General features: G+C 44.8%; 1 protein-coding gene across 1 annotated transcript in view; it reads left to right on the forward strand.

The window, feature by feature from the left end:
* Window positions 1-27,500, forward strand: part of LOC115167569 (neuron navigator 2) — a gene marked incomplete in the record, with an annotated part of 313,298 nt that overhangs the window by 277,868 nt on the left and 7,930 nt on the right. The window contains 16 exon segments of the mRNA XM_029722138.1: window positions 1,086-1,287; window positions 1,604-1,902; window positions 2,429-2,494; window positions 7,779-7,823; window positions 8,297-8,460; window positions 8,546-8,728; window positions 10,675-10,727; window positions 13,157-13,180; window positions 13,741-13,815; window positions 21,373-21,456; window positions 21,625-21,748; window positions 23,793-23,977; window positions 26,555-26,727; window positions 26,867-27,020; window positions 27,123-27,300; window positions 27,495-27,500. The exon segment at window positions 27,495-27,500 is cut by the window's right edge and continues 185 nt beyond it. Coding sequence (XP_029577998.1) covers window positions 1,086-1,287; window positions 1,604-1,902; window positions 2,429-2,494; window positions 7,779-7,823; window positions 8,297-8,460; window positions 8,546-8,728; window positions 10,675-10,727; window positions 13,157-13,180; window positions 13,741-13,815; window positions 21,373-21,456; window positions 21,625-21,748; window positions 23,793-23,977; window positions 26,555-26,727; window positions 26,867-27,020; window positions 27,123-27,300; window positions 27,495-27,500 — 2,015 coding nt within the window.

Consider the following 27,500-nt stretch of genomic DNA (forward strand, 5'->3'; position numbering starts at 1 on the left):
GTGGGGACGCTTCCATTCAGCCACAAGCATTAGTGACGTCGGACACTGATGTTGGGCAATTAGGCCTTGCTCGCGGTCCAATTCATCCCAAAGGTGTTTGATGGGGTTGCGGTCAGAGCTCTGTGTAGGCCAGTCAAGTTCTTCCACACTGATCTCGACAATCCATTTCTGAATGGACCTTGCTTTGTGCATGGGGGCAATGCATAGTGCCAACTGTAAAGTTTGGTGGAGGAGGAATAATGGTCAGGGGCTGTTTTTCATGGTTCGGGCTAGGCCCCTTAGTTCCAGTGAAGGGAAATCTTAACGCTACAGCCTACAATGACATTCTAGACGATTCTGTGCTTCCAACTTTTTCGCAACAGTTTGGGGAAGGCCCTTTCGTATTTCAGCAAGACAATGCCCCCAATGGCGGTGAGCTTTACACCACTCCAGCTGACGCTTGGCATTGCACATGGTGATCTTAGGCTTGTGTGCGGCTGCTCGGCCATGGAAACCCATTTCATGCAGCTCCCGACGAACAGTTCTTGTGCTGAAGTTGCTTCCAGAGGCAGTTTGGAGCTCGGTAGTGAGTGTTACTTGCTTCAACACTCGGTGGTCTTGTTCTGTGAGCTTGTGTGGCCTACCACTTCGCGGCTGAACCGTTGTTGCTCTTAGATGTTTCCACTTCACAATAGCAGCACTTACAGTTGACCGGGGCAGCTCTAGCAGGGCAGAAATGTGACTAACTGACCTGTTGGAAAGGTGGCATCCGATGACGGTGCCACGTTGAAAGTCGCTGAGCTCTTCAGTAAGGCCATTCTACTGACAATGTTTGTCTATGGAGATTGCATGGCTCTGTGCTCGATTTTATACACCTGTCAGCAACGGGTGTGGCTGAAATAGCCGAATCCACGTATTTCCCTTAATAAAGTAGCTATCAGCAAGAGGGAAGAGTAAAGCGCAAGTGTTAGTTCACAAAAGGCTTTTGGTGGGGGGGTTTGCTGTTTGATTATTTAAGATACTCTTTGAAGAGGTAGGGTAAATATATATATTTTTTCATCCTTTTCAACTTTCTCCTTCTCTTCTCCCTCTCCATCTCTCTTCAGGTTGTTTGGTGGTAAGTCCAGTAAGCAGGCTCCGGTCACCACAGCAGAGAACATGAAGAACTCAACGGTGATCTCCAACCCTCACGCTACCCATGCTGCCCTGGACTCCCCTGGAGGTGTTGCGGTGGAGAGCGAGAGCAGCAGCCCCCTGTACGGAGGACGAAACCTGAGCACGGGCCATAACACGCTGGGTAGCGAACAGGTGAGCTAGGGAGACGAGCCTAACCATATGACATGAGCGGGTAATATCTGTGCAGCCTCTTGATAAGCATCAGTGTCAAGAGTTTATACTTGCACAAACAAGAAAATAGCTAACTTTAGCTACCAGCGCCGATCACGATAGGTAGCCCTGTGGGAAAGTAGTTGGCTATGATAGCTAGCAACAGCAGATCGTAATATGAAGAACACTGTAAGAATGCAGCAGACATGTGATTTGACCTTGGCGAGTGGAAGCGTAACCACTAAGCATAACATGGAAAATCACTTGATAAATCCATAATTCCTCCTGTGTCCCCCAGAGTGCGTCCAGCCCCGGCTCTCTCTACTCCTCCACGGGGCCCTCCAACAGCCTGACATGGGGCACCACAATGAGCACTGGCTCCTCTGCCCAGAGCAGGGAGGGTACCCTGGGTGGGCACAGCGGGCACGGTGGTGGGGCGGGAAGCCTGGGCTACCCCTCTGTCAGCAGCATGCACACCAGCAGCGAGTCCATCGACATGAGCGTGAGCAGCGCTGGGCATGGAGGAAGGGACAGCAGGGAGGACACCCTCTCAGCTCTGGGCAGGACCAGCAGCATGAAGACGGGCATGTCTGAGAGGTGAGGACAGAAAGGTGGAAGGAAGGAGGGATGGGAGGGAGGGCTTGAGCGGTAAGAGTGGGATGTTGGGGGAATCTTCTCTGATCTTGGCCATTATGTCTTAATATGGACAGAAAAACAAGGAACCTGTCAGATTTTGCCATAGCATGCACTGTCATATTGTGTTTGGTTCAATGTATCATTGTGAACCGTTCCTGCATACACGAATTGTATGTGGCCGGAATGTATCAGCCATATTATCACTAGAGATACAATCCAAGCATCTCCATGGAAACCATTGTTTAAGGTATGCCTTAATGCCATGTCATTTCAGATCTATTCTGGTTTTACCTTCTCTGACATATCTCATTATCTATCCTTACTAGACTAGTAGATGAGATTCATTGGTGAGATGGAGGTGGGGGTTTTGCTTGTGGCAACGGTTGGACTCAATGTGGCTCTCTCCTTCAGAGGATTCTTCTCCCTCTCTTTTCTTTCTAAAGTTCTTTCTCTCTTTGTCTGTTGTGCCCCCCCCCCTTCCCATCAGCCCCCTGTCCTCCCCCTCCGCTAGCCCTAAATTCAACCGCAACACCTTACCTCGGAAACAGGAAAGGTAAAAGTGCCTGTGTGTGGGGCTTCTGCTTAGTGGCGGTGTGTGTGTGTGTGTGTGTGCGCGCGTGTGTGTGTGCGTGTGTGTGTGTGCGCGTGTTGTGTTGTTGCAGGCTTTTTTTCCCCCTAGAGCGCTTGCTCTCAGTTTCCCCCATCGCTGTTTATATGCTGCCATCTTGTGGCAACTTCGACTTGGAGCTTGATATTTTAAAACACCCATCACTGCTATGACATGATACTATACTAAGATGTGTTGCCACAAAATATATTTTTCTGAAAAGCGATGGCATATACAGTACCAGTCAAACGTTTGGACACACCTACTCATTCCAGGGTTTTTCTTTATTTTGACTATTTTCTGCAATGTATAAAATACATTTATGTAACAAATAATTAAAGAGCAGCGGTAAAATAACAACAGCGAGGCTATATACAGGAGGTACCGGTACAGAGTCAATGTGCGGAGGCACCGGTTGGTCGAGGTAATTGAGGTAATACGTACATGTAGGTAGAGTTATTACAGTGACTACGCATAGATAATAAGAGAGTAGCAGCAGCGTGGGGGGGACAGCAATGCAAATAGTCTGGGTAGCCATTTGATTAGATGTTGTCATGACTGGCCTGTTTGGGTCAGGTTACCGTGGATCACAGTTATACAGAGACATATCTCCATCCCGCAGAGGGGGAGAGGTATAGAGGGATTAATGGGGGGGGTTTATGACCTCACACCCATCGTAAATTACAAGGCACAAGCACACCAACTCCTTTTTGGTCTCTAATGTGAGAGACTGGAATGTCTGTGTTACATTATGGAGACTCTACCTCAGTACTGTAACACGCAATAAATGGACTTTGGGACATTATATTTCATCAGCCAAAATGGTGGTAACAATGATAGATGGAATATGAAAATGAATGTCAATTTTGGGATGCCATTCAAAGTTAAATGACGACTTTATAACGAAAACATTGTAACTTGAAGAGTTTTCATTATATCTACATGATGTTTACATACAACAAAAATCCTGATCAAAGGGAATGTTTTTGTAAAGATGAACTATGAATTTAGTTGTCTAAACCAGATCCTGGTAAGTTCTGGTACCTTGCCTTGTAACGAGCTACGCCCCAGGGAACCCAGAGGGCATGTCATAAAGACGGAAACACCCCTTTGTGAGGGTATAAAACTTGTGAGTTAAGAATTTACATATCAGCCTAAGTTTACCACGCGCTGCAGCCGACTAGTTTCCGACTAGTTGTGATCCCAAAACGCAACACGAGGAAGCGGACAAAGGAACCTCTTAACAATCAAGGCTATGGTTGATTACTGAATCTAAGAAGGTGAATTCAAGAAGAACCAACCGGTTATTCTCTTCCAGTCATCGGTTGTCTACACGGCCCTCCTACCCAAGCTGGGAGCGTCAACATGGCTGATTAGCCTCCTCAGAAGTCCACTCTCACGGAACGAGTGCGAGGAAATGGACCACTAAGAGAAAGTACACTGACATCGTGTGGACAATCAGAGACTTGCACCCGGTAACAAAGGAAAGAAAAATGTGTCAACCAAACCTTTCCCACTAAGCGGAACTTGGTCCATGAGATACCCAAGGGAGACCTTCAACAAGTAAATACATTCATTATAAATTCTGACCCATAAGAGCGGCTGTTCGGGGTAAGGTGTTAGGGCTAAACTAAGCATAGTTTACGAATGTATCACGTGTGCTTTTATCTCGTGCACTTTCTCTCTCTCTCTCTTTCTTTAAATCTCCATCTTGTGTAACACGTGTCATATTGTTTGGGTCCGCTAGGGACCTGTTGCCATTGTATGAAGTTCTAACCAATAACCTAGACTGTTTTTGTATGTGTATCTTATATTATCATTTAGCTTGTTAGTAAATAAATAATCAACTCAATTGGTGTGGTACGGAATGATTAGTGAGACCCGGGTTTGCGACGTTTGCGACGTTCAGAATAAGGCTGATGAGGAAATTAATTAATTAGTGACTGCTAGGATATTGATATTCTGATATTCTTTGAGTTCATTTGGGAAACGGTAACTCGTTAAACTTTTCCCATGGCGCCCCAGGTTACTGAGTTAATGGTTACCTGATTAATTTAATCACATAATTATAAACATAGTTAATTATTCGATGAATAGCAGTCATCACATTAATAATACCAAAGTCACGACAATGTTCAGGAGTCTTATGGATTGGGGGTAGAAGCTGTTTAGAAGCCTCTTGGACCTAGACTTGGCGCTCCATGACCGCTTGCCGTGCGGTAGCAGAGAAAACAGTCTATGACTAGGGTGGCTGGAGTCTTTGACAATTTTTAGGGCCTTCCTCTGACACCGCCTGGTATAGAGGTCCTGGATGGCAGGAAGCTTGGCCCCAGTGATGTACTGGGCCGTACGTACTACCCTCTGTAATGCCTTGCGGTCGGAGGCCGAGCAGTTGCTATACCAGGCAGTGATGCAACCAGTCAGGATGTTCTCGATGGTGTAGCAGTAGAACCTTGAAACTTCCAACTTCAACAGTATCTTGCATTACTCATCTCACATGTACAGTTGAAGTCGGAAGTTTACATACACTTAGGTTGGAGTCATTAAAACTTGTTTTCAACCACTCCACAAATTTCTTAACAAACTATAGTTTTGGCAAGTCGGTTAGGACATCTACTTTGTGCATGACACAAGTAATTTTTCCAACAATTGTTTAAAGACAGATTATTTCACTTATAATTCACTGTATCACAATTCCAGTGGGTCAGAAGTTTACATACACTAAGTTGACTGTGCCTTTAAACAGCTTGGAAAATTCCAGAAAATGATGTCATGGCTTTAGAAGCTTCTGATAGGCTAATTGACATAATTTGAGTCAATTGGAGGTGTACCTGTGGATGTATTTCAAGGCCTACCTTCATACTCGGTGCCTGACATCATGGGAAAATTAAAAGAAATCAGCCAAGACCTCAGAAAAAACATTGTAGACCTCCACAAGTCTGGTTCATCTTTGGGAGCAATTTCCAAATGCCTGAAGGTACCACGTTCATCTGTACAAACAATAGTACGCAAGTATAAACACCATAGGACAACGCTGCCGTCATACCACTCCGGAAGGAGAGGCATTCTGTCTCCTAGAGATGAACGTACTTAGGTGCAAAACGTGCAAATCGATCCCAGAACAACAGCAAAGGACCTTGTGAAGATGCTGGAGGAAACAGGTACAAAAGTATCTATATCCACAGTAAAACGAGTCCCATATTGATATAACCTGAAAGGCCGCTCAGCAAGGAAGAAGCCACTGCTCCAAAACCACCATGAAAAAAGCCAGACTACGGTTTGCAACTGCACATGGGGACAAATATCTTATTTTTTGGAGAAATGTCCTCTGGTCTGATGAAACAAAAGTAGAACTGTTTGGCAATAATGACCATCGTTATGTTGGAGAAAAAAGGGGGAGGCTTGCAAGCCGAAGAACACCATCCCAACCGTGAAGCACGGGGGTGGCAGCATCATGTTGTGTGGGTGCTTTGCTGCAGGAGAGACTGGTGCACTTCATAAAATGTATGGCTTCTTGAGGAAGGAAAATTATGTGGATATATTGAAGCAACATCTCAAGACATCAGTCAGGAAGTTAAATCTTGGTTGCAAATGCGTCTTCCAAATGGACAATGACCTCAAGCATACTTCCAAAGTTGTGGCAAAATGGCTTAAGGACAACAAAGTCAAGGTATTGGAGTGGCCATCACAAAGCCCTGACCTCAATCCCATAGAAAATCTGTGGTCAGACCTGAAAAAGCGTGTGCGAGCAAGGAGGCCTACAAACCTGACTCAGTTACACCAGCTCTGTCAGGAGGAATGGGCCAAAATTCACCCAACTTATTGTGAGAAGCTTGTGGAAGGCAACCCAAAACATTTGACCCAAGTTAAACAATTTAAAGGCAATGCTACCAAATACTAATTGAGTATGTAAACTTCTGACCCACTGGGAATGTGATGAAAGAAATAAAAGCTTAAATAAATCATTCTCTCTACTATTACTATTATTCTGACATTTCACATTCTTAAAATAAAGTGGTGATCCTAACTGACCTAAGACAGGGAATGTTTACTAGGATTAAATGTCAAGAATTGTGAAAAACTGAGTTTAAATGTATTTGTCTAAGGTGTATGTAAACTTCCGACTTCAACTGTATATACTGTATTTTATACCATCTATTGCATCTTGCCTATGCCACTCTGTCATTGCTCATCTATATATTTATATGTATATATTCTTATTCCATTATTTTACTTAGATTTGTGTGTATTAGGTAGTTGTTGTGGAATTGTTAGATATTGCTGAACTGTCGGAACTAGAAGCACTAGCATTTCGCTACACTGTCAATAACATCTGCTAACTATGTGTATGTGACCAATAAAATGTCATTTGAGAAGAAGAAGAGATTTGCTTGGGCCAAGAAACACAAGCAATTGGTCTGATGAGTCCAAATTTGACATTTTTAGTTCCAACCGCCATGTCTTTGTGAGACGCAGGGTAGGTGAACGGATGATCTCCGCATGTGTGGTTCCCACCGTGAAGCATGGAGGAGGAGGCGTGATGGTGGTGGTGGGGGGGGGGGGGGGTGTTCTGCTGGAGAGACTGTCAGTGATTTATTTGCTACCACAGTATTCTGCAGCGTTACGCCATCCCAGCTGGTTTGCGCTTAGTGGGACTATTTGTTTTTCAACAGAACACTGACCCAACACACCTCCAGGCTGTGTAAGGGCTATTTGACCAAGAAGGAGAGTGATGGAGTGTTGCATCAGATGACCTGGCCTCCACAATGACTTGACCTCAACCCAATTGAGATGGTTTGGGCTGAGTTGGACCGCCATGTGAAGGAAAGGCAGCCAACAAGTGCTCAGCATATGTGGGAACTCCTTCAAGACTGTTGGAAAAGCATTCCAGGTGAAGCTGGATGAGAGAATGCCAAGATTGTGCAAAGGGTGGCTACTGAAGAATCTAAAATCAAAAACATATTTTGATTTGTTTAACACTTTTTTTGGGCTACTACATGATTCCATATGTGTTTTTTTCATAGTGTTGATGCCTTCACTATTATTCTACAATGTAGAAAATAGTAAAAATAAAGAAAAACCCTTGAATGAGTAGATGTCCAAACTTTTGACCGGTGCTGTATATTTTTTTACAATTGCAATAGCTAGATAGCACACGATCCACATTCCTCCTTTCCTCTCCTCCTTTCTTCTCCTCTCCCTGAAGTGTTTTTCTCTGCCGATCCCACAGGGGTCCACACAGTGATAGAAACACTCTGCCCAAGAAGGGACTCAGGTACCTACTGTAAGACCACTCAGGCACTGTCTGCCAAGCTTAGCACCGTCCCTCTCGCTTTCTGTCTCTTTTCCTTTCTCACAGCTTCAGCTCATGCAATGTTGTTGTTGTTGTTGTTTATTTTTGCACTTGGCACAATTTTGTGTTGCGCTTCAGCGTAAAGGCATGTCACCTGTCACCACTGTATGTGTAAAGTTGTCATGGTTTCACGTCATACGCACACCATTTTGGATTTCTGTTGACTGTCCGCTTGATTTGTGTGTTGCTCTCGGTTGAGGAAAAGTGCTTGTACATTATGTGAAATTTACTCGGGGCATATTCATCAGTTGCTCTTGGTAAAAATACAATCACCATATGACGAATCAAATTCTGCCTGGTAAAGATGAAATCAGACTGTTAAAACCGCACCAGTTTGCACCCTACTCACGTAACCTTTACCCGTCAACCTTTAACCTCTGTGTTTGGCACTGCAGGTATGCCCCATCACCCCAGCTGCGAGGTCATGAGGAGGCTGCGCGTGATTGGCTGCGATCCCATTCGCAGGGTGGGCTGCAGGACTCGACCAGTAACTCTCCCTTCTCACCTGGATCCAGCCTCACCTCACCCTCCGGGACACGCTTCAACTTTGGACAGCTCGGTAGGACTTATAAACACCTTACAAGCCGCTGTTCGTGTGTGTGTGTGTGTGTGTAAACTAACCTGTATAGTTGTGTCCCTTGCAGCGGGTAGCCCCACCACAGCTGCTCAGATAAACCTGGCCAGCCTCCGGAACAACAGTCTGACCAATCAGGACATCACCTTTGACCCCTGTGGTGACACCCGCCTGAGGAACTCCTGCGTGTCATTGGACGAGAAGTCTCGCACCATGAGCCGCTCTGGTTCCTTCAGAGAGGGCTTTGAGGAGGGTGAGTGAAGAGAGAAGAGGGAGGGAGGGAAGCGACAAGATAGAGAGATGATTACTCATGGTAAAATCTCAAATCCTTAGATGGACATGGCTCTCCTTTGTCCTTCCCAGGTGGTGGTGTCAACCACGGTGAGTGTGGACGGTAGCTACAGGGTTGGAGAGCCCTGGTCTAAAGAAATGATGTCAAATTAGGTTTTACGTTTCTCTCTCTCTCCCACCTGAAAGCATCTCGTGTATCGTGGGTTCCCCTGCATTCTTTCGACAGTTCTGGTTGCGCCTCAGGAAGAACTTGAGAACCTGGAGGGAGAGGAGACAAGAAAACAGTCTAAGACTCATGCGTCAGTGCTTTTGGCTCCTGACTGAATAGAGCTGCGTTGAATCAAGCAATGAGAGCAGCAACACACTCACGTGTGTGTGTGTGTGTGTGTAATACTTTGGTGCAGAAATACTTTGGTGCATGGGTCTCTATTGTGCACTACTATAGTCTAAAATCTCCACTGTACTGGGACAGGGGGGAGAGAGGTAGAGAATAAGAAACAGGGAACCTAGTGACACCAAAAGCAGAGTTGTAAATGCCATCTGGATAAAGTGTACGGGACCTCATTAAGAATCCAGTCGATCCTCACACGCTCCCACCAAATATTATTATACAGGCCCTCCAGTGCCACTGTTTTATCCTCTGTTGTGCCCTTTCTCTTGCTCTCTCTCTTTTTGCTCCTCACTTCTCAATTCCCTTCTTCCTTCCGGGGTTTTAAAAAAAACGGAATAATTACAGGGTCTTTATAATCAAGAAACACGAGGACATGCAGGAAACCGTATGTTTGTTGAGTGTGTGTGTGTGTCTACCCATGGGATTGGATTACTGTGTGTGTGTGTGTGTGTCTGTGTTCATATTAGTTTATGTGTGTGTGTGTGTGTTCATATGTTTTCCTGGCATAGTTACTTTAGTGTTATTAAATGTGGACTGGGACATAAACAGTATACCTGCACACTTTGTTTAAGTTTCCCTATGTTGAGATGACTACACTTACAAGCTGTATCACTTGACCTAGAAATGTAGTTATTGGGTAACCCCCCCACACACACACAGGATAAGTCAGTGATTTCATAGATCGCCAGATTAAAATGGAACTCTTCCTTGAATGGAACTGAATGAAACTTTCAGGACAGTTTGCCTACCATTACATAGGCGGGGCACCACCGTATTTCTTTAGGCCTTTTGCGCCCCACCTGGAAAATAATCTAGGAAGAAACCCTTCTCATGCGTAGACCTACTTCCTGGTATCTTCTATGACATCATAGCCTAATCCTTCTCTATCTGATCCTATCCTTCTAGCCTGTAGACAGGAAACCACCGAATTAAATAGAACCCTATGATATGCAGGAAACGCTCTTACGGCATTGTGTCTGGACTTTGATGTTAAGATCAGAGACTGAGTTGTTAGCCAATAGGATAATACCCACTCCCATCATAACCCTGTACTGTACTGTGTGGAGGCTAGACACACACACACACACACACACACACACACACACACACACACACACACACACACACACACACAGTAACCCGCTGTGTGTGGTAGCGTGATCTTTATAGGGCTGTTATTAGGACTTTCACCACCATGGCGGCTGGTCGAGTCAGGACAAGTGAGAGGAGGTGGATAATGGTAGGGTGACTGGTGGATGGAGCGAGGTGGGTGGTGGAAGATGGGATTTGCATCTTAGGGAGATTGTCTGGGCTCAAATGTATTATGGTGTGCAGTCGTTTTTCTACGTTAGATACCTTTCGTATTTTTCCTTCTTTTGGTCACAGACGTGCGGGTAAGTGTGAGTCAGTCTCTGACGTGTGTGTGTTTACTACATCACCTGATGTAGTGTGTGTTGTTATGTACTGTACAGTTCTGAGGCCTCATCCCTCTATGTCCTGTGGCTTTGTCTCTGCAGTTCACGGCTCCTCCCTGTCTCTGGTCTCCAGTACCTCCTCTATCTACTCTACGGTGAGTACAAATGGTTTCGATTTTTTTTTTATATTAAAATTGTCATTGATTTAATATAGCTCCTAATGCTCTAATGGTAGAGCCGCCACTGCTCCACTAGTTTACTGCGTTACTGTATATGTAGCTATATGTTTATTCATATGTACTGTATATGTTTATTCATGAGTTGTAGTAGTCAATGTTTAATACCACATATAAAGACCCGACTCAGAAACGACCAGGCCAGGTGGTCTAATGTTGATATTAGGAAAGTTCATCTTAAATCAGTTGTTGAACGTATAAAGTCACCAGAGTTCTTTATATGAGACAGAGGAGTAGGATAGAGTTTCTGCTTGAGACTGATCTAATGTCAGTTTTGTGTTTCTCTTCCTATGGTTAACGTTAAGATTTGGCTATGGTAAGCTGATCCTAGTTCTGTGCTTAGGGGGAAACTTTTATCCTTCACATGAGCCAGAGGGGTGGCTGCTCTTACTCAGATCCGGCCAGTCACGCCCACACACACAGCCCAGCCAATCAGTAAAGGGTTTTTCTATTAGGGTGGCCCCTACCCATTGACAGGTACACGCCCCGTAGCAGGTGTAGAGGCGGGTCTGTGTGGAGAAAGAGAAAGAAAGAGAGAGAGCGACAGCTCTCAGACAAGGTGGAACTACAGAGCAGGTCTGTGGCAGATAACTCAGGAGAGAGAGGAGTTACAGAAGCTGTCAAGATGATGGCCACTTTATCCATGACAGGAACGGTCACCGCTTGGGACATACGCACGGTAGGGATGGGATGGAGGAAGAGGAGAGGAGGGTATTCCAGATTCAGACAGATTGGGGATTTGGTCATTTTCCACCACCATTTTGAGATTATTTTTTTGTCATGAAGATAATGACGATTCGGGGAAAAGGATGATGATTCTATAGCAATTGTTGCTCCATCATGTGTTTTTTGATCAACTGCTATTGACTTGGGGCACAGCGCAAAAAAGATCTTCTCCTGTCAGTTTTGTTTTGTCTGGGATGAATACGAGAGACAGGTCTGTTTGTGTGTCTCAGATTGTTTGGCTATGCCCTCAATTTAGGCTTCATCCCCTAACCTTAACCATTAGGATGGAAATGCAAAACTGAATTTAGATCAGTGTCTAGGAGGCAACAGTGAATGACAGCTTTGTTTGTGTGTGTAGACGCTGTGTTGACAGGTTGTACTTTGTTACCGCCCCCCTCACACTTCTTCAGGTGCGCGAGAGTGAAACAAAGTACACACACACAGCTTTGTTTTTGTGAATTTTCTGGACTTTTTGGGGAAAAACATTTATTTTCAATAAAAAAATCATGTTTCCTTTAACCCTAACCTTAACCCCTAACCTTAACCCCTAACCCTAACTCCTAACCTTAACCACTAAACCTAACCCTTAAGCCTAAAATAACTTTTTAACAAATGAAGGATATGAAAATAATGTGTTCTTGTTTTCCTGCCTTGTCAGAACGTTCTGGCTACCTGATAAAGTAGGAAGACATGTACACACACACACACACACACACACACACACACACACACACCATTATTAGCTCTAACAAGCAAACACATTACAGCGCCAGACAGACAGGCGGGACCAGGGGAAAAACCATTATTAATTGCAGTTTGTTATGTCACAATAACACGGCCACTACTAGTTTTTTTTATTTGGGTTGACATCAGGGCTTGCCTAGCAACCGCCCACACGCTGCACAGCAAATCACAGGTAGACAATACAGAGATATGTAGGAGCAGAATAGGGTAGAATGGTATTTTGGTTTGAAAATGTACTGACTGGTTCTCTGTGTGGAGACTTTTACCTGTACATGTAAAGGGGGGGGGGTATTGTGTGTTATGCTGTTTGTGATGGGTTGGTCTGTGTGTACGGGGTTTACATGCGTGTATGCTTGTGCCGTTGTGTGTGTATACAGTTTATACTGTATGCGTGTACGTGTCTGTGGGTATGAGGCCAATAATGTCTGCTTGTTGTATGTATGCGGTTTCCCATAGCTCTCCTGTGTTACCATTGTTCAGAGTGGAGTGCAGGGAGACAATACCGCTCAGCAGAGAGACACACACACACGCACACTCTGCCTCCTCCCACCAACACACTCTAAACACCTCCCAGGAGCATAGATCTCTGCTTTCCAGACCCATTACACCAGACATCTCTAATCACCATGTCTCTGTAACTTAGAAATCATCAGGGAGTTTGAACTAGATAAAATATACAGAGCCTGAAGACAGTGTACTGGAGCCATGCTGGGCTGGTGTAGGCTGGTGTAGTCTGCTAGCCCCAGGTGCTGTAGAATTATAGTAACTATCCCACCTCCCTCTTCCCTCCCGTTCAGGCCTGGCTGGAATAATGCTGCTTTCTTTCTTTCTTTCAGTCGATAGATCCATCTAATCATTCTCTCATTTTGTTTTCACAGACTGAAGAGAAATCCCAGTCAGAGGTAAGACTTGAACTCCCTTTCACCTTCTTTGTAAAGAAATGTTTTCCCCCTTTCTTCGTTCTCTCTTTCTTGTTGCCCTCTCTCTCTCTGTCTCTGTCTCTCTCTCTCTCTCTCTCTCTCTGTCTCTGTCTCTCTCTATGTCTCTCTCTCTGTCTCTGTCTCTCTCTATGTCTCTCTCTCTCTCTCTCTGTCTCTGTCTCTCTCTCTCTCTCTCTCTCTCTCTGTCTCTGTCTCTCTCTATGTCTCTCTATTCATATGACATGCTGGAACATGGGGTGTATTCAGTATTGTATCTAGTTACACATGTATGTGTTGTGGGTGACCATGTGACAACAAGCTCTTCCGGACACCTGTGTACACCTGTGTGCTCCTTTATGAAGCCGTGACACGATGCTTCCTTTCCCTAACCTCTTTCTATCAGATGGTAGATTTCCCCCCTGGTATTGTCACACCTACAGAACTTTCTCAGCCTGTCAAACCTTCTCAGCCTGTTGTGTGTTTTGGTGGTGGTGTGTTTTGGTGATGTGTTTTTGATGTGTGTGTGTTTTTTATTTTTTTAGATCCGTAAGCTGCGTAGAGAGCTGGATGCCTCCCAGGAGAAAGTCTCGGCCCTGACGACACAGCTGAGTGCCAATGTAAGTACAACAGGAAGGAAACCTAACTCCACACACAGATGTGGAAACATGCGGCCACACCAACATACAGAAAGTAATGTGTAAACACCAAGGCTGTTGCGGTGACTTCGTTACGTGGAAAAAACGACTTGGAAACGCACAAAAGCACACTTTTGACGAAAAATACAAAAGTGTCGTCTCTACCTGCTGCTAGCAAGGAAAATGGCGGTGAAGAACAGCCTTATGGCGCAGTTCTAAACGAGACTCGCAAAATGAACAAAAATCTCCAAGAGAAAAAGTGAAAAACAAAAAGTGTATACTCTTGACAACCAAGTTACAAACGCAGAAGAGAGGGTATCAACCTTGGAGGACAAGAACACCTGCCTAAACGACACTTGTTGAAATAATGGAGACTGTGATCGAAAAAAACTTCAATACCAGGAAAATGACAGTCGGAGAAACACACTTCGTATCAGAGGGGTTCCAGAAATCCACATAAATACGGGGGATTGTGTGAAAGACGTTTAACGCGACATATTTGATAACACACCGGAGGATGTTAACGACATGACCATCGAGAGAACACATCGGACACCAATGACGCTGCGCCCAGGACCAGCCCCACGCAATCCCCGGCCTATCCTGGTGAAATTCTTACCATACACCGACAGGGAGAAGGTCTGGTTCAGGGCAAAAGAGCTCAGGACTTTTCACTCGAAAGGGACAAAGGTGGAGTTTTCCCCTGACTTTCCCAAGATTCAGGACAAGAGAAATGCGTTCGCGGAGGTGAGGTATGTGTGCATGAAACGGGGACTGAAGTACTCGTTGCAATATCCTGCCGTGTTCTGGGTTACTATGAGAGGATCACTACGTCGTTTCACAGACCCAAAGAAGTGTGTCGCCGACGTCAATGAGGCCGAACAGATTGACTAGCGTGGTAGGCTATGGAAGATCCGCATGGAGGCGGTGGTTCATCACAGATGGGCTACCATTTTTTCTTTAAGGTGATAGGAAATTCTCCTATGTTGTGAGTAACAGTCTCATTGAGTGTTTATGCTGCGAATGCTGCCTATAATTGATCTTTCTGGTTTACAGTTGATATCATTATATTACTAGATTAAGCAGGATTATAGTCCAAGCGTATCATTGTGTTTTATGGTTATAGCGGGGATAAACATATCGATTATTTAACGTTTTCACTCTTATAGCAACAATCATGGGTCAATATAGGCCACAACAGGTGTGTTTGTGCCGTCTTCCTTCAATTGAACAAAAATAATACTGGATTTCGGTGATTTTCCTCTGGTACTAGGGGGGATTATAATCAGGACCCTGATGCTTTTTTAGACAAATCCAAAACTGATCTAACCAGGACCTCAAACTCAAGAAGCAATTAAAACAATGTGTAAAGATGCTGGTCGTCATGATATATGGAGATTGATCAATCCGCTCGAGATTCTGCATTCTTTTCAAATAGGCACACTGTTTATTCACGCATCGACTACTTTCTGATCTCACACTCTCTCATAGATAAAGTGGGTGCTTGCAGTGTGGGCACGATAGCTATGACAGATCATGCACCCATTGTTCTGACTGTTGGAATAGGAGAAGAAAGAGAAAATGTAAACGTTGGCGAATGAACACCAGCCTCTTACAGGACAAGGCGTTTGGTGAATTCCTTAAAACACACATTACGATATTCTTTGAAACAAACAAACAATAGTGCGAAACAGGTACATGTCCGGGAAGCTTTTAAAGCTTACATACGCGGAGTAATTATACAACAATTAGCTACTATTAAGAAATTAGATAAACAGAAAATGTATAAATTTAAAATAGAGCTCAAAACACTGGAAAGGGAATATTGGTCCAATCCCAACAACATTTCTCTGGTAAATCGGACGAAAACCAAATACGAGCTGAATACTTTATTCAGTAATAAAGCTGAATATTCCCTGTACAGGCTAAAGCAGAGATGGTACGAATCAGGTGAAAAGGCAGGAAATCTGTTGGCCAGTCAACTGAAATCTAGAGAAAAACATCGGCAAGTAGGTGGAATCAGAAATAAGGTGGGCAAGCTGATTACCAATCATAAAGAAATGAGCAATATATACTGCTCAAAAAAATAAAGGGAACACTTAACACATCCTAGATCTGAATGAAAGAAATAATCTTATTAAATACTTTTTTCTTTACATAGTTGAATGTGCTGACAACAAAATCACACAAAAATAATCAATGGAAATCCAATTTATCAACCCATGGAGGTCTGGATTTGGAGTCACACTCAAAATTAAAGTGGAAAACCACACTACAGGCTCATCCAACTTTGATGTAATGTCCTTAAAACAAGTCAAAATGAGGCTCAGTAGTGTGTGTGGCATCCACGTGCCTGTATGACCTCCCTACAACGTCTGGGCATGCTCCTGATGAGGTGGCGGATGGTCTCCTGAGGGATCTCCTCCCAGACCTGGACTAAAGCATCCGCCAACTCCTGGACAGTCTGTGGTGCAACATGGCGTTGGTGGATGGAGCGAGACATGATGTCCCAGATGTGCTCAATTGGATTCAGGTCTGGGGAACGGGCGGGCCAGTCCATAGCATCAATGCTTTCCTCTTGCAGGAACTGCTGACACACTCCAGCCACATGAGGTCTAGCATTGTCTTGCATTAGGAGGAACCCAGGGCCAACCGCACCAGCATATGGTCTCACAAGGAGTCTGAGGATCTCATCTCGGTACCTAATGGCAGTCAGGCTACCTCTGGCGAGCACATGGAGGGCTGTGCGGCCCCCCAAAGAAATGCCACTCCACACCATGACTGACCCACCGCCAAACCGGTCATGCTGGAGGATGTTGCAGGCAGCAGAACGTTCTCCACGGCGTCTCCAGACTCTGTCACGTCTGTCAAGTGCTCAGTGTGAACCTGCTTTCATCTGTGAAGAGCACAGGGTGCCAGTGGCGAATTTGCCAATCTTGGTGTTCTCTGGCAAATGCCAAATGTCCAGCATGGTGTTGGGCTGTAAGCACAACCCCCACCTGTGGACGTCGGGCCCTCATACCGCCCTCATGGAGTCTGTTTCTGACCGTTTGAGCAGACACATGCACATTTGTGGCCTGCTGGATGTCATTTTGCAGGGCTCTGGCAGTGCTTCTCCTGCTCCTCCTTGCACAAATGCGGAGGTAGCGGTCCTGCTGCTGGGTTGTTGCCCTCCTATGTCCTCCTCCACGTCTCCTGATGTACTGGCCTGTCTCCTGGTAGCGCCTCCATGCTCTGGACACTACGCTGACAGACACAGCAAACCTTCTTGCCACAGCTCGCATTGATGTGCCATCCTGGATGAGCTGCACTACCTGAGCCACTTGTGTGGGTTGTAGACTTCGTCTCATGCTACCACTAGAGTGAAAGCTCCGCCTGCATTCAAAAGTGACCAAAACATCACCCAGGAAGCATAGGAACTGAGAAGTGGTCTGTGGTCCCCACCTGCAGAACCACTCCTTTATTGGGGGTGTCTTGCTAATTGCCTATAATTTCCACCTGTTGTCTATTCCATTTGCACAACAGCATGTGAAATGTATTGTCAATCAGTGTTGCTTCCTAAGTGGACAGTTTGATTTCACAGAAGTGTGATTGACTTGGAGTTACATTGTGTTGTTTAAGTGTTCCCTTTATTTTTTTGAGCAGTGTATTTCGAGACTTCTATCAGGAACTTTATACTTCAGACGGTCCTTTAGATATGCAGTTTCACTCAGGTTGGAACTGAGTGAAAAACATGGTTGTTGTGGATCTTGTTTCGAAGCCAAACCAAAGGAAATCGACAATGCTGGTGATGATTATTTCAACGCATTTAAGACGTGGCATGTAGAACACATAGCCTAATAGGCTATCACATATTACGCACGGCAGAAAAACGTTTTAAAAAACATATTTAAGATGTCTTTGGAACATAATTGGTCTACTCCAAAATTAAATAAACTCTAGTAATTTCGTTTGAGTGTGGAATGTATTATTATGCTTACTGGATGGACCGGTTACCTTATGCTATGCTCCAAACTTTATATCCATGAGCCTGGAAGGCAACGTATAGGCCTAGGCAATGCTGTTGGTTCATTGATCGATTGTGCAGGGCGGCTTAAAGAGTATAGTTAGCCTACAATTATAGGGAATTTGTATTTGATTTTGAGTAGCCCAGTAAAAGAGTATTTATTTTATATTTTCATAATTAATAGGCTGCCACATTACCTTTAGCTACAGAATATGATGGTTGCCACTAAAAAGAGGATGATCACAGCTTTCTACTGCTACTATACAGTTGAAGTCGGAAGTTTACATACACCTTAGCCAAATACATTTAAACTCAGTTTTTCACAATTCCTGACATTTAATCCTAGTACAAATTCCCTGTCTTAGGTCAGTTAGGATCACCACTTTATTTTTAGAATGTGAAATGTCAGAATAATAGAAGAGAAGGATTTATTTCAGCTTTTATTTCTTTCATCACATTCCCAGTGGATCAGAAGTTTACATACACTCAATTAGTATTTGGTAGCATTGCCTTTAAATTGTTTAACTTGGGTCAAATGTTTCAGGTAGCCTTCCACAAGCTTCCCACAATAAGTTGGGTGAATTTTGGCCCATTCCTTCTGACAGAGGTGGTGTAACTGAGTCAGGTTTGTAGGCCTCCTTGCTCGCACACGCTTTTTCAGTTCTGCCCACAAATGTTCTATAGGACTAAGGTCAGGGCTTTCTGATGGCCACTCCAATACCTTGACTTTGTTGTCCTTAAGCCATTTTGCCACAACTTTGGAAGTATGCTTGGGGTCATTGTCCATTTGGAAGACCCATTTGCAACCAAGCTTTAACTTCCTGACTGATGTCTTGAGATGTTGCTTCAATATATCCACATCATTTTCCTTCCTCATGATACCATCTATTTTGTGAAGTGCACCAGTCCCTCCTGCAGAAAAGCACCCCCACAACATAATGCTGCCACCCCGTGCTTCACGGTTGTACCTGTTTCCTCTTCACAAGCATCTTCACAAGTTCCTTTGCTGTTGTTCTGGGATTGATTTGCACTCTTTGCACCAAAGTCTCCTTCCTGAGCGGTATGACGGCTGCGTGGTCCCATGGTGTTTATACTTGCGTACTATTGTTTGTACAGATGAACCTGGTACCTTCAGGCGTTTGGAAATTGCTCCCAAGGATGAACCAGACTTGTGGAGGTCTCCAATTTGGCTGATTTCTTTGATTTTCCCATGATGTCAAGCAAGGAGGCACTGAGTTTGAAGGTAGGCCTTGAAATACATCCACAGGTACACCTCCAATTGACTCAAATTATGTCAATTAGCCTATCAGAAGCTTCTAAAGCCATGAAATAATCTGTCTTTAAACAATTGTTGGAAAAATTACTTGTGTCATGCACAAAGTAGATGTCCTAACCGACTTGCCAAAACTATAGTTTGTAAACAAGACAATTGTGGAGTGGTTGAAAACGAGTTTTAATGACTCCAACCTAAGTGTATGTAAACTTCCGACTTCAACTGTATATACTAGGCGGTGTCAGAGGAAGGCCTCTAAAAAATTGTCAACGACTCCAGTCACCCAAATCATAGACTGTTCTCTCTGCTACCACACGGCAAGCGGTACCAGAGCACCAAGTCTTGGTCTAAAAGGCTCCTCAACAGCTTCTACCCCCAAGATTGCTGAACAATTAATCAAATGGCCACCCGGACTATTTACATTGACTCCCGCTTTGTTTTTACACTGCTGCTACTTGCTGGTTATTATCTATGTATAGTCACTTTACCTCTACCTACCGGCACCCCCTGTATATAGCCTCATTATTGTTATTTTGTTACTTTATTTTATTTAGTAAATATTTTCTTAACTCTATTTCTTGGACTGCATTGTTAATTAAGGACTTGTAAGTAAGCATTTCATGGTAAGGTACACCTGTTGTATTCGGCGCATGTGATGTACAGTTTGATTTGAAGACGCATATCTAGCTGCAAAGCCCCTCACGTGACGAGGGCAGCTCTGATACTTGAGTCGTGTGTCAGTCGGCACATCTGCTACACGCTAGTACACCAACCACCTCCCTACATGTTCAGAGGTGTACATACGTTTCTATTGACCAGCGTGTAGTGCAGGGGTTAACTACACAGAGCATCCTAGACAGAGGAGATTAAACGTTCTTAGGTGATGAAGGTCTTCACACAGTGGTCTACAATTATTTTTATTTTTCGGGGGGGGGGGGGGGGGGGGGGGGGGTAAAAAGAGTGATGTCATGTTTGGGTTTCAGGCGAGGCCATTGTGGCTGTGTTAACCGTCAGTACACGTTCAATGAGAGCTTTTCTCACACTGCTCAAAGCCAGTCTTGTAGTCTATGTTTAGCTGCAGTATCTCAACTCATGGTTGTTCAAGGTCTCTGGCTCTACCTTGTCTCTCTTTTTTTATCACAATTGGGAGAGGAGTCTATCGTCACCCAGATACCACTTCTCTCTGTCTCCCCACTGTCTCTCCGTCCCACGCATTCCCCTTCAACCCTCCACGCTCTCTCTCTCCACCCACCCACCCACCCAGACACTCTGTCTTAGTTCTTAGACACTGGAGAGAATAGACACGGTTCATGTGCCGGGGAAAAGTGGTACTCAAGAGCCACGGAGTCAACGCTGTAGCTTTAGCATTGTTAGCATCCAGCCTCCCTAGCCATGGCGTCCAGCAGACCATACCCCAGAGCGGGCACAGAGGGCATCTGGCTCCCCCTGAACCACTACCCTTCCAGGAGGAGAATCCATCCGGCACCGCCACTCAGAGGGGACCTGGGAGACCCTGTCGACCAAAGCTCTAGTGGGGACACATCTATTAGAGAGGTGTGAGAGGATTTAAGTCGGATTTAGAGGATTTCTGGTGCCGCCTTTTGAGACATTTTGAAGTTGTGCGACCGACAGAGTTGGTTATTATGATATGTAGCATTTGCTGTTACGTTTTGTTTTTGCTTTGACTTCTAGTTTTTAACTGGAATGTAGGCTAATCAACGCACCGATTAAGCTGTCGGTTTTAAGATGTTGCAACTGTTGTTATTCGGTAACTTGGCTTGGATTCCTGGCAGTTGCTTTTGTCTTATCTGCTGCTCGTTCTGTCCTTGAAGCAGGTCATCTGGGAGTGCAGCTACTGTTGAGCTCATCACTCTCATGCTTTGACAGTAACCGCTTCTGAAGGATCTTTGGCCATCCAATCTAAGTTGAACTGTAACATAACCTCTTTTGAACCTATAAGTAGAATTATAAACTGGGTGGGTCGAGCCCTGAATGCTGATTGGGTGACAGCCGTGATATATCAGACCGTATACCACGGGTATGACAAAACATTTATTTTTACTGCTCTAATTACGTTGGCAGCCAGTTTATAATAGCAATAAGACACCTCAGGGTTTGTGATATATGGCCTATATACCACGGCTAAGGGCTGTGTTCAGAACAGCCCTTAGCTGTGGTATATTGGCCATATAACACTCCTCTGGCCTTATTGCTTAAGTATAGTTTGACATATTCTAACCTGTGTTATTTCCCTGTGCAGGCTCACCTGGTGGCAGCGTTTGAACAGAGCCTGGGTAACATGACCATCAGACTGAAGAGTCTCACTATGACCGCTGAGCACAAGGTGAGGCATGTCATAACATAACATGACATCATTTAAGGCAGAATTGAATAATGTTCATCTCGGCCCAAGGAAAACCAAAATATAAAAATGTGATCACGTATATGAATTTTAGATGCGTGACTGTTAGTTGCATGTTGTTGTAATGTTCTAAATGTGTTTTCCCTGCAGGACTGTGAGCTGAACGAGCTGAGGAAGAACATTGAGCTGCTGAAGAAACAGAACAACGTGGCCCAGGCCGCCATCAACGGAGTCATCAACACACCTGAATTCACCTGCAAACAGAACAGGACAGGTAAGGAGAACCGAACCACAACCATAGCAGTAACACCAACAACCTCTTAGAGTACCTTAAAGGTACAGTACACTCAGATAAATGATGTTTCCACGAGCAGCACCACAGATCCACTATATATACAAAGGTATGTGGACACCTCTTCAAATTAGGGGATTCGGCTATTTCAGCCACTCCCGTTTCTGACAGTTGTATAAAATTGAGCACACAGCCATGCAATCTCCATAGACAAACATTGTCAGTAGAATGGCCTGTACTGAAGAGCTTTTTTCAAATAATTTGTAGATTGCAAATTGACCGCAAGAAGCCCAAACATATAATATTTGACTAAAACATAATATTTTCAAACCTAGCTTACATTTGTATACGATCACAGATACAGTGCATTCGGAAAGTATTCAGACCCCTTGACTTTTTCCTCATCAATCTACACACAATACCCCATAATGACAATGCAAAAACTGTTTTTTAGAAATTTTTGCTAAGTTATTACAAATAAAAAGCTGAAATATCACATTTACATAGTATTCAGACCCTTTACTCAGTACTTTGTTGAAGCACCTTTGGCAGCGATTTAAGCCTCGAGTCTTTTTGGGTATGACACTACAAGCTTGGCACACCTGTATTTGGGGAGTTTCTCCCATTCTTCTCTGCAGATTCTGTCAAGCTCTGTCAGGTTGGATGGGGAGTGTCGCTGTACAGCTATTTTCAGGTCTCTCCAGAGATGTTCGATCGGGTTCAAGACCAGGGTCTGGCTGGGCCACTCAAGGACATTCAGACACTTGTCCCGAAGCCACTCCTACGTTGTCTTGGCTGTGTGCTTATGGTCGTTGTCCTGTTGCAAGGTGAACCGTCGCCCCAGTCTGAGGTCCTGAGCGCTCTGGAGCAGGTTTTCATCAAGGATCTCTCTGTATTATGCTTTATTCATCTTTCCCTTGATCCTGACTAGTCTCCCAGTCCCTGCTGCTGAAAATCATCCCCACAGCATGATGCTGCAACCACCATGCTTCACATCCTCCAGATGTGACGCTTGGCATTCAGGCCAAAGAGTTCAATCTTGGTTTCATCAGATCAGAGAATCTTGTTTCTCATGGTCTGAGAGTGCTTTAGGCGCCTTTTGGCAAACTCCAAATGTGCTGTCATGCCTTTTACTGAGGAGTGGCTTCTGTCTGGCCACTCTACCATAAAGGCCTGATTGGTGGAGTGCTCCAGAGATGGTTGTCCTTCTGGAAGGTTCTCCCATCTCCACAGAGGAACTCTGGAGCTCCTTCAGAGTGACCATCGGGTTCTTGGTAAACTCCCTGATCAAGGCCCTTCTCCCCCGATTGCTATGTTTGGCCGGGCTGCCAGCCTTTCCAAATCATGTCCAATCAACTGAATTGACAACAGGTGGACTCCAATCAAGTTATGGAAGCATCTCAAGGATGATCAATGGAAACAGGATGCACCTGAGCTCAACTTCGAGTCTCAAAGCAAAGGGTCTGAATACTAATGTAAATAAAGTATCAGTTTTTTTTATTTTTTAATACATTTGCAAAAAAAATCTAAAAACCTGTTTCGCTTTGTCATTATGGGGTATTGTGTGTAGATTGAGGAGGAAAAATATTTATTTCATCCAGTTTAGAATAAGGCTGTAACGTAATAAAATGTGGAAAAAGTCAAGGGGTCTGAATACTTTCCGGATCCTCTGTGTCTCTCTATTTTACGTGGGAATACTTTAGAACAGATTTCCAAAATGAAAATCACTTGGAGATGATTTTCTGCTACTGTATTTATACGGTCTTTTATGTCCCAAACTTGCTCAGAAAACTTGGGGGGGCCAAATAAAATCACCTGCGCCCCACCAGTTAGGGAACCCTGCACTATGCTCTTTATTTTATGCATCTACGTCATATCACTGACTCTACCTTGAAGCTTACACCTGGCAAGAGAAAAAGGTGAACTTATAGACTTCCCCCCCAATGCTGTGATACTGTATTATTTCTGAGTCTTTAAAACAAGTCTCCGTCTCTCAACCTCCCTCCTCTCCTCCCCTCTTTCTCAGGTTCTTTCTCAGGTGGTGGTGGTAGTAATGGCAGCCCCCTGCAGCAGCAGCAGCCAGACCTACGGATGAGGAGACAGCACTCGTCAGACAGCGTCAGCAGCGTTGCCAGTGCAACCAGCCACTCCAGTGTGGGATCCAACATGGACGCCGACGCTAAGAACAAGAAGAAGAACAAGAAGAACTGGGTATGTACTTTCGCAGACATGCACGCTCACACGCGCACACTCACACATGCACATTACGCACACACGCACGCACACAGACACGCACACTGGAACTGAGTATGATCACTCACTAACACACAACAAACAACACACACAAACATATCTTACTCCAAATGAAATCTAACAGCTTGTATTTAAGTTTGTCTCTGTCTCACTTGTTTCGTCTCTCTATATATGTATTTATGTGTTTGTAACTCACACTCTGGGGTCTCTTTCTCAGGCATCTTGCACAGGGGCCAAGGGGAATGCAATGCAATTAGCTACCCTTGTAGACTCAGTTACTGTTAAAAAAAAATAGTGTACTGTATAGGGAATAGTGTGTAATTTGGTATGTTACCTAGATCTACAATTGTAGAGGTTTTGTGAAATAGAGAAACGCAGAACATATTTGAATATTTTCAATTTCCTGTTGATACAGGAAGTTAACGTTGTTCCATTTCTTGTTGTGTTCCCTCTTGCTCCTTGTTGCTGACAGATCGTGTCTTGCACAGGAGGACAGTTTGAAGATGATGATGTATGCATCCTATTTGTGTTTAGGTTACTATAGACGCTTTTAGGCTGTGTGCCTTTATGTTGATATCTGTAGGCAACAAAATAGTGATCAACCTGAAAGCTTTCGTGCCAAGTAATTGTATGTGTACCGCTTCAAAGATGCTAGATGGAAACAGCTACGCTTGAGACTCTAAAGATACTACTAGACTCTGTTTTGTTGCCTACATCTACAGTATCTTGATACGCTGATTGTTGCTCTAAGAGCTGCTTTCATACCCAGTGTGTCACTGCTGTAGTGTCTGTAGCAAATCTATCTCCTAGTCGATCCTCCTGACTTGGGCTCAATTCCAATAACATTTCAGAAATTGTATTACATTCCAATAGAGAAATTTGGTTTCCAACAGGATTTGAAATGGAATTGAGCCCCACTCTAATTGCTTCATGGTATTGGCTGCTATTTGAACCTGTCTAGACCCTAGTGATTCGTGGTCCTATCCTCTTTTCCCATAGATGCAATAACATTGAAGTGACCCTGTATAAAGCTGGCTTTAGCTTTGAATTTTCTCTATGTGTAGCTCTATAGATTTATCATAGAATACTCGTGTCCCAATCCCAATCCACTTTGTGTAGACGGGTGTACTCTCTATAGGCAGTTTCAACAAGCGAAAGTCACGTGACACGTTTAAGATCTAGAGATAATAAGCTCTTCTCAGAGAGCCCATGGTTCTCACGTGTTTTTTTGCACAGGCCATAGGTGGTCCGTTGATCATTTGCGGATTGGAAAAGCCATATGTGGCAGGGTGTAGTATGTAGGGTGTATGTGGGCTGTCTGTGAGGAATCATGGTAAGAAGGGTAGTGGACCGTAAATGAGCCTCCTACTAGAAGGACATCAGTCTGCACCAGTGTGGGTTGAAGCAAATGGATTCAGTATCTTCTGGTGCAGGACAGTTGTATTCCTATTCGAGTGCGTACATTCTATTTTAAATCGCCTTCCATTCTGTACCCTGTTCAGAGATTCTCATGATACAAGTTCTAGACGTGTAGATTGCGCTCCCGATTCCTAAGGTTTTACTTTTGGGATGCCTTAGAGCATTTACCACAGTACACTTTCTGTAGCCTCCACTGAACGCTGGCTATGTCCCTACCACTAACACGCTCACACGCTCCCCACTGAACCTCTGCTGTTTTGTGTGTCTCTCTCTTTCTCTCTCTCTCTCTGTCTTCCTCTGTGCTATCGCTTCATATGGCAGGTCTATGAGGTAAGAGTGGATAAAACAATAAAAATAAACGAAAGGCAGCTTCACCTCGAGCTAACCTTAACCTAACCCCCTGCACTCTGTAGGTTACTAACACAATCCCTCTCCTTCCTCTCCTGTCCTCAGTCATCCCTCTGCTTTCCTCTCCAGTTGTGTTCTTCATCCTGAATCCTTTCCTGATGTGACTTTGAGTCTGCTCTGAAACAGAAACGTAATATAAGGCTCAATTCTAATGCAACCATTTCACGGTAACCGTGTAGCAAACATACTATACCATTTTAGCTGTACATTAAAGTTACATGAAACTGGTGGTCTCCACAACAGCCTTAGGTGCTCTTTTCTAGTCCTATTCACTGAAGTGTAGTTATTTCTCTCTACGGTCTACAGTGCATTATACAGTTATATACACACACACAGTAGGTGAGGTTAGTGGACTGGAAGTCTGTAAACACACACACACACACACACACACACACACACACACACACACACACAATAACCACCTGACACTCATTCATTTGTGTTTAAAGCATAAGCTCAAGTCACGGCCTCCCTATAGCACTAGTCCTTTCCCTTTGCCTCTCCTTCCCTTCTCTCTTTTCTTGATCTATCACTCACTTACTCAGGCACTCCCCTCACAGCTGCCTTCCCCCACTTTCCTCCTGCTTTCCCTTGCTCCCCGTCTGTTTTGGGAGTGTATCCTCACACTCCTCTCTCTCTCACACACACCCACCCACACGCACGCGTACACTCACCCTCCCCTCCTCTCTGTCTCTCTCCCGCCTGCAGTTGCGGAGCTCCTTCAAGCAGGCGTTCAGCAAGAAGAAGTCTCCCAAGTCCGCCTCGTCCCACTCTGACATAGAGGAGATGACAGACTCCTCCCTCCCCTCCTCCCCCAAACACCCCCACAACGGATCCACAACGTCCAGCCACGTGCTCAGGAACTCACAATCCAACTCGCTGTACGTATACGGTGCGGTGTGTGTATGTGTGTATGTGTGCTCGTGTCTAGTGTGTGCTCGTGTCTTGTGTGTGTGTGTGTGTGTGTGTGTGTGTGTGAGAGAAAATGCACACGTTATATCAATGAGCGTCTGTGTGCAGGCTGTCGGACTGTCTGGACGGTGAGGCGGAGACCGTGATGCAGCTCCGCAGCGAGCTCAGGGAGAAGGAGATGAAGCTGACGGACATCCGCCTTGAGGCTCTCAGCTCGGCCCATCAGCTGGACCAGCTCAGAGAGGCCATGAACCACATGCAGGTAACACACCTACACACGGTGAAACGTACGCGCACACGCACACGCACACACAGTGTTTTGTGGACCGACTGTTGCTATGTGTCTTCGGGTGTTTTCTCTCAGGGGGAGATAGAGAAACTGAAGGCAGAGAATGACCGTCTGAAGCTGGAGAGTACGGGGAGCGACAGAGCCCCCTCCCAGGCCTCCGTTTCCTCCTCGCCCCCTCACCATACACACACCCCTACACCAGGGCCTGGCCTGTGCCAGCACACCATCAACCTCACCGAGTCCACCAGCCTGGGTGAGAACGACATGTTTTGATCTGGTATCTGTACAGTTGAGTAAATGTGTGAGCATGTGTTTTTAAGTGCGTGTACGTCTGTATTCGTGTTTGGGTAGGATTGCCTTTGAAGAGTGCGTTAGCCTGATTGTGTGTGGTTTTTTTGGAATGGGTGTATGTATGAGTCTGACTCTTCTCTCCCTCTGTCCTCTCAGACATGT

Source organism: Salmo trutta, chromosome 29, assembly GCF_901001165.1.
Source record: "Salmo trutta chromosome 29, fSalTru1.1, whole genome shotgun sequence".
NCBI lineage: Eukaryota > Metazoa > Chordata > Actinopteri > Salmoniformes > Salmonidae > Salmo > Salmo trutta.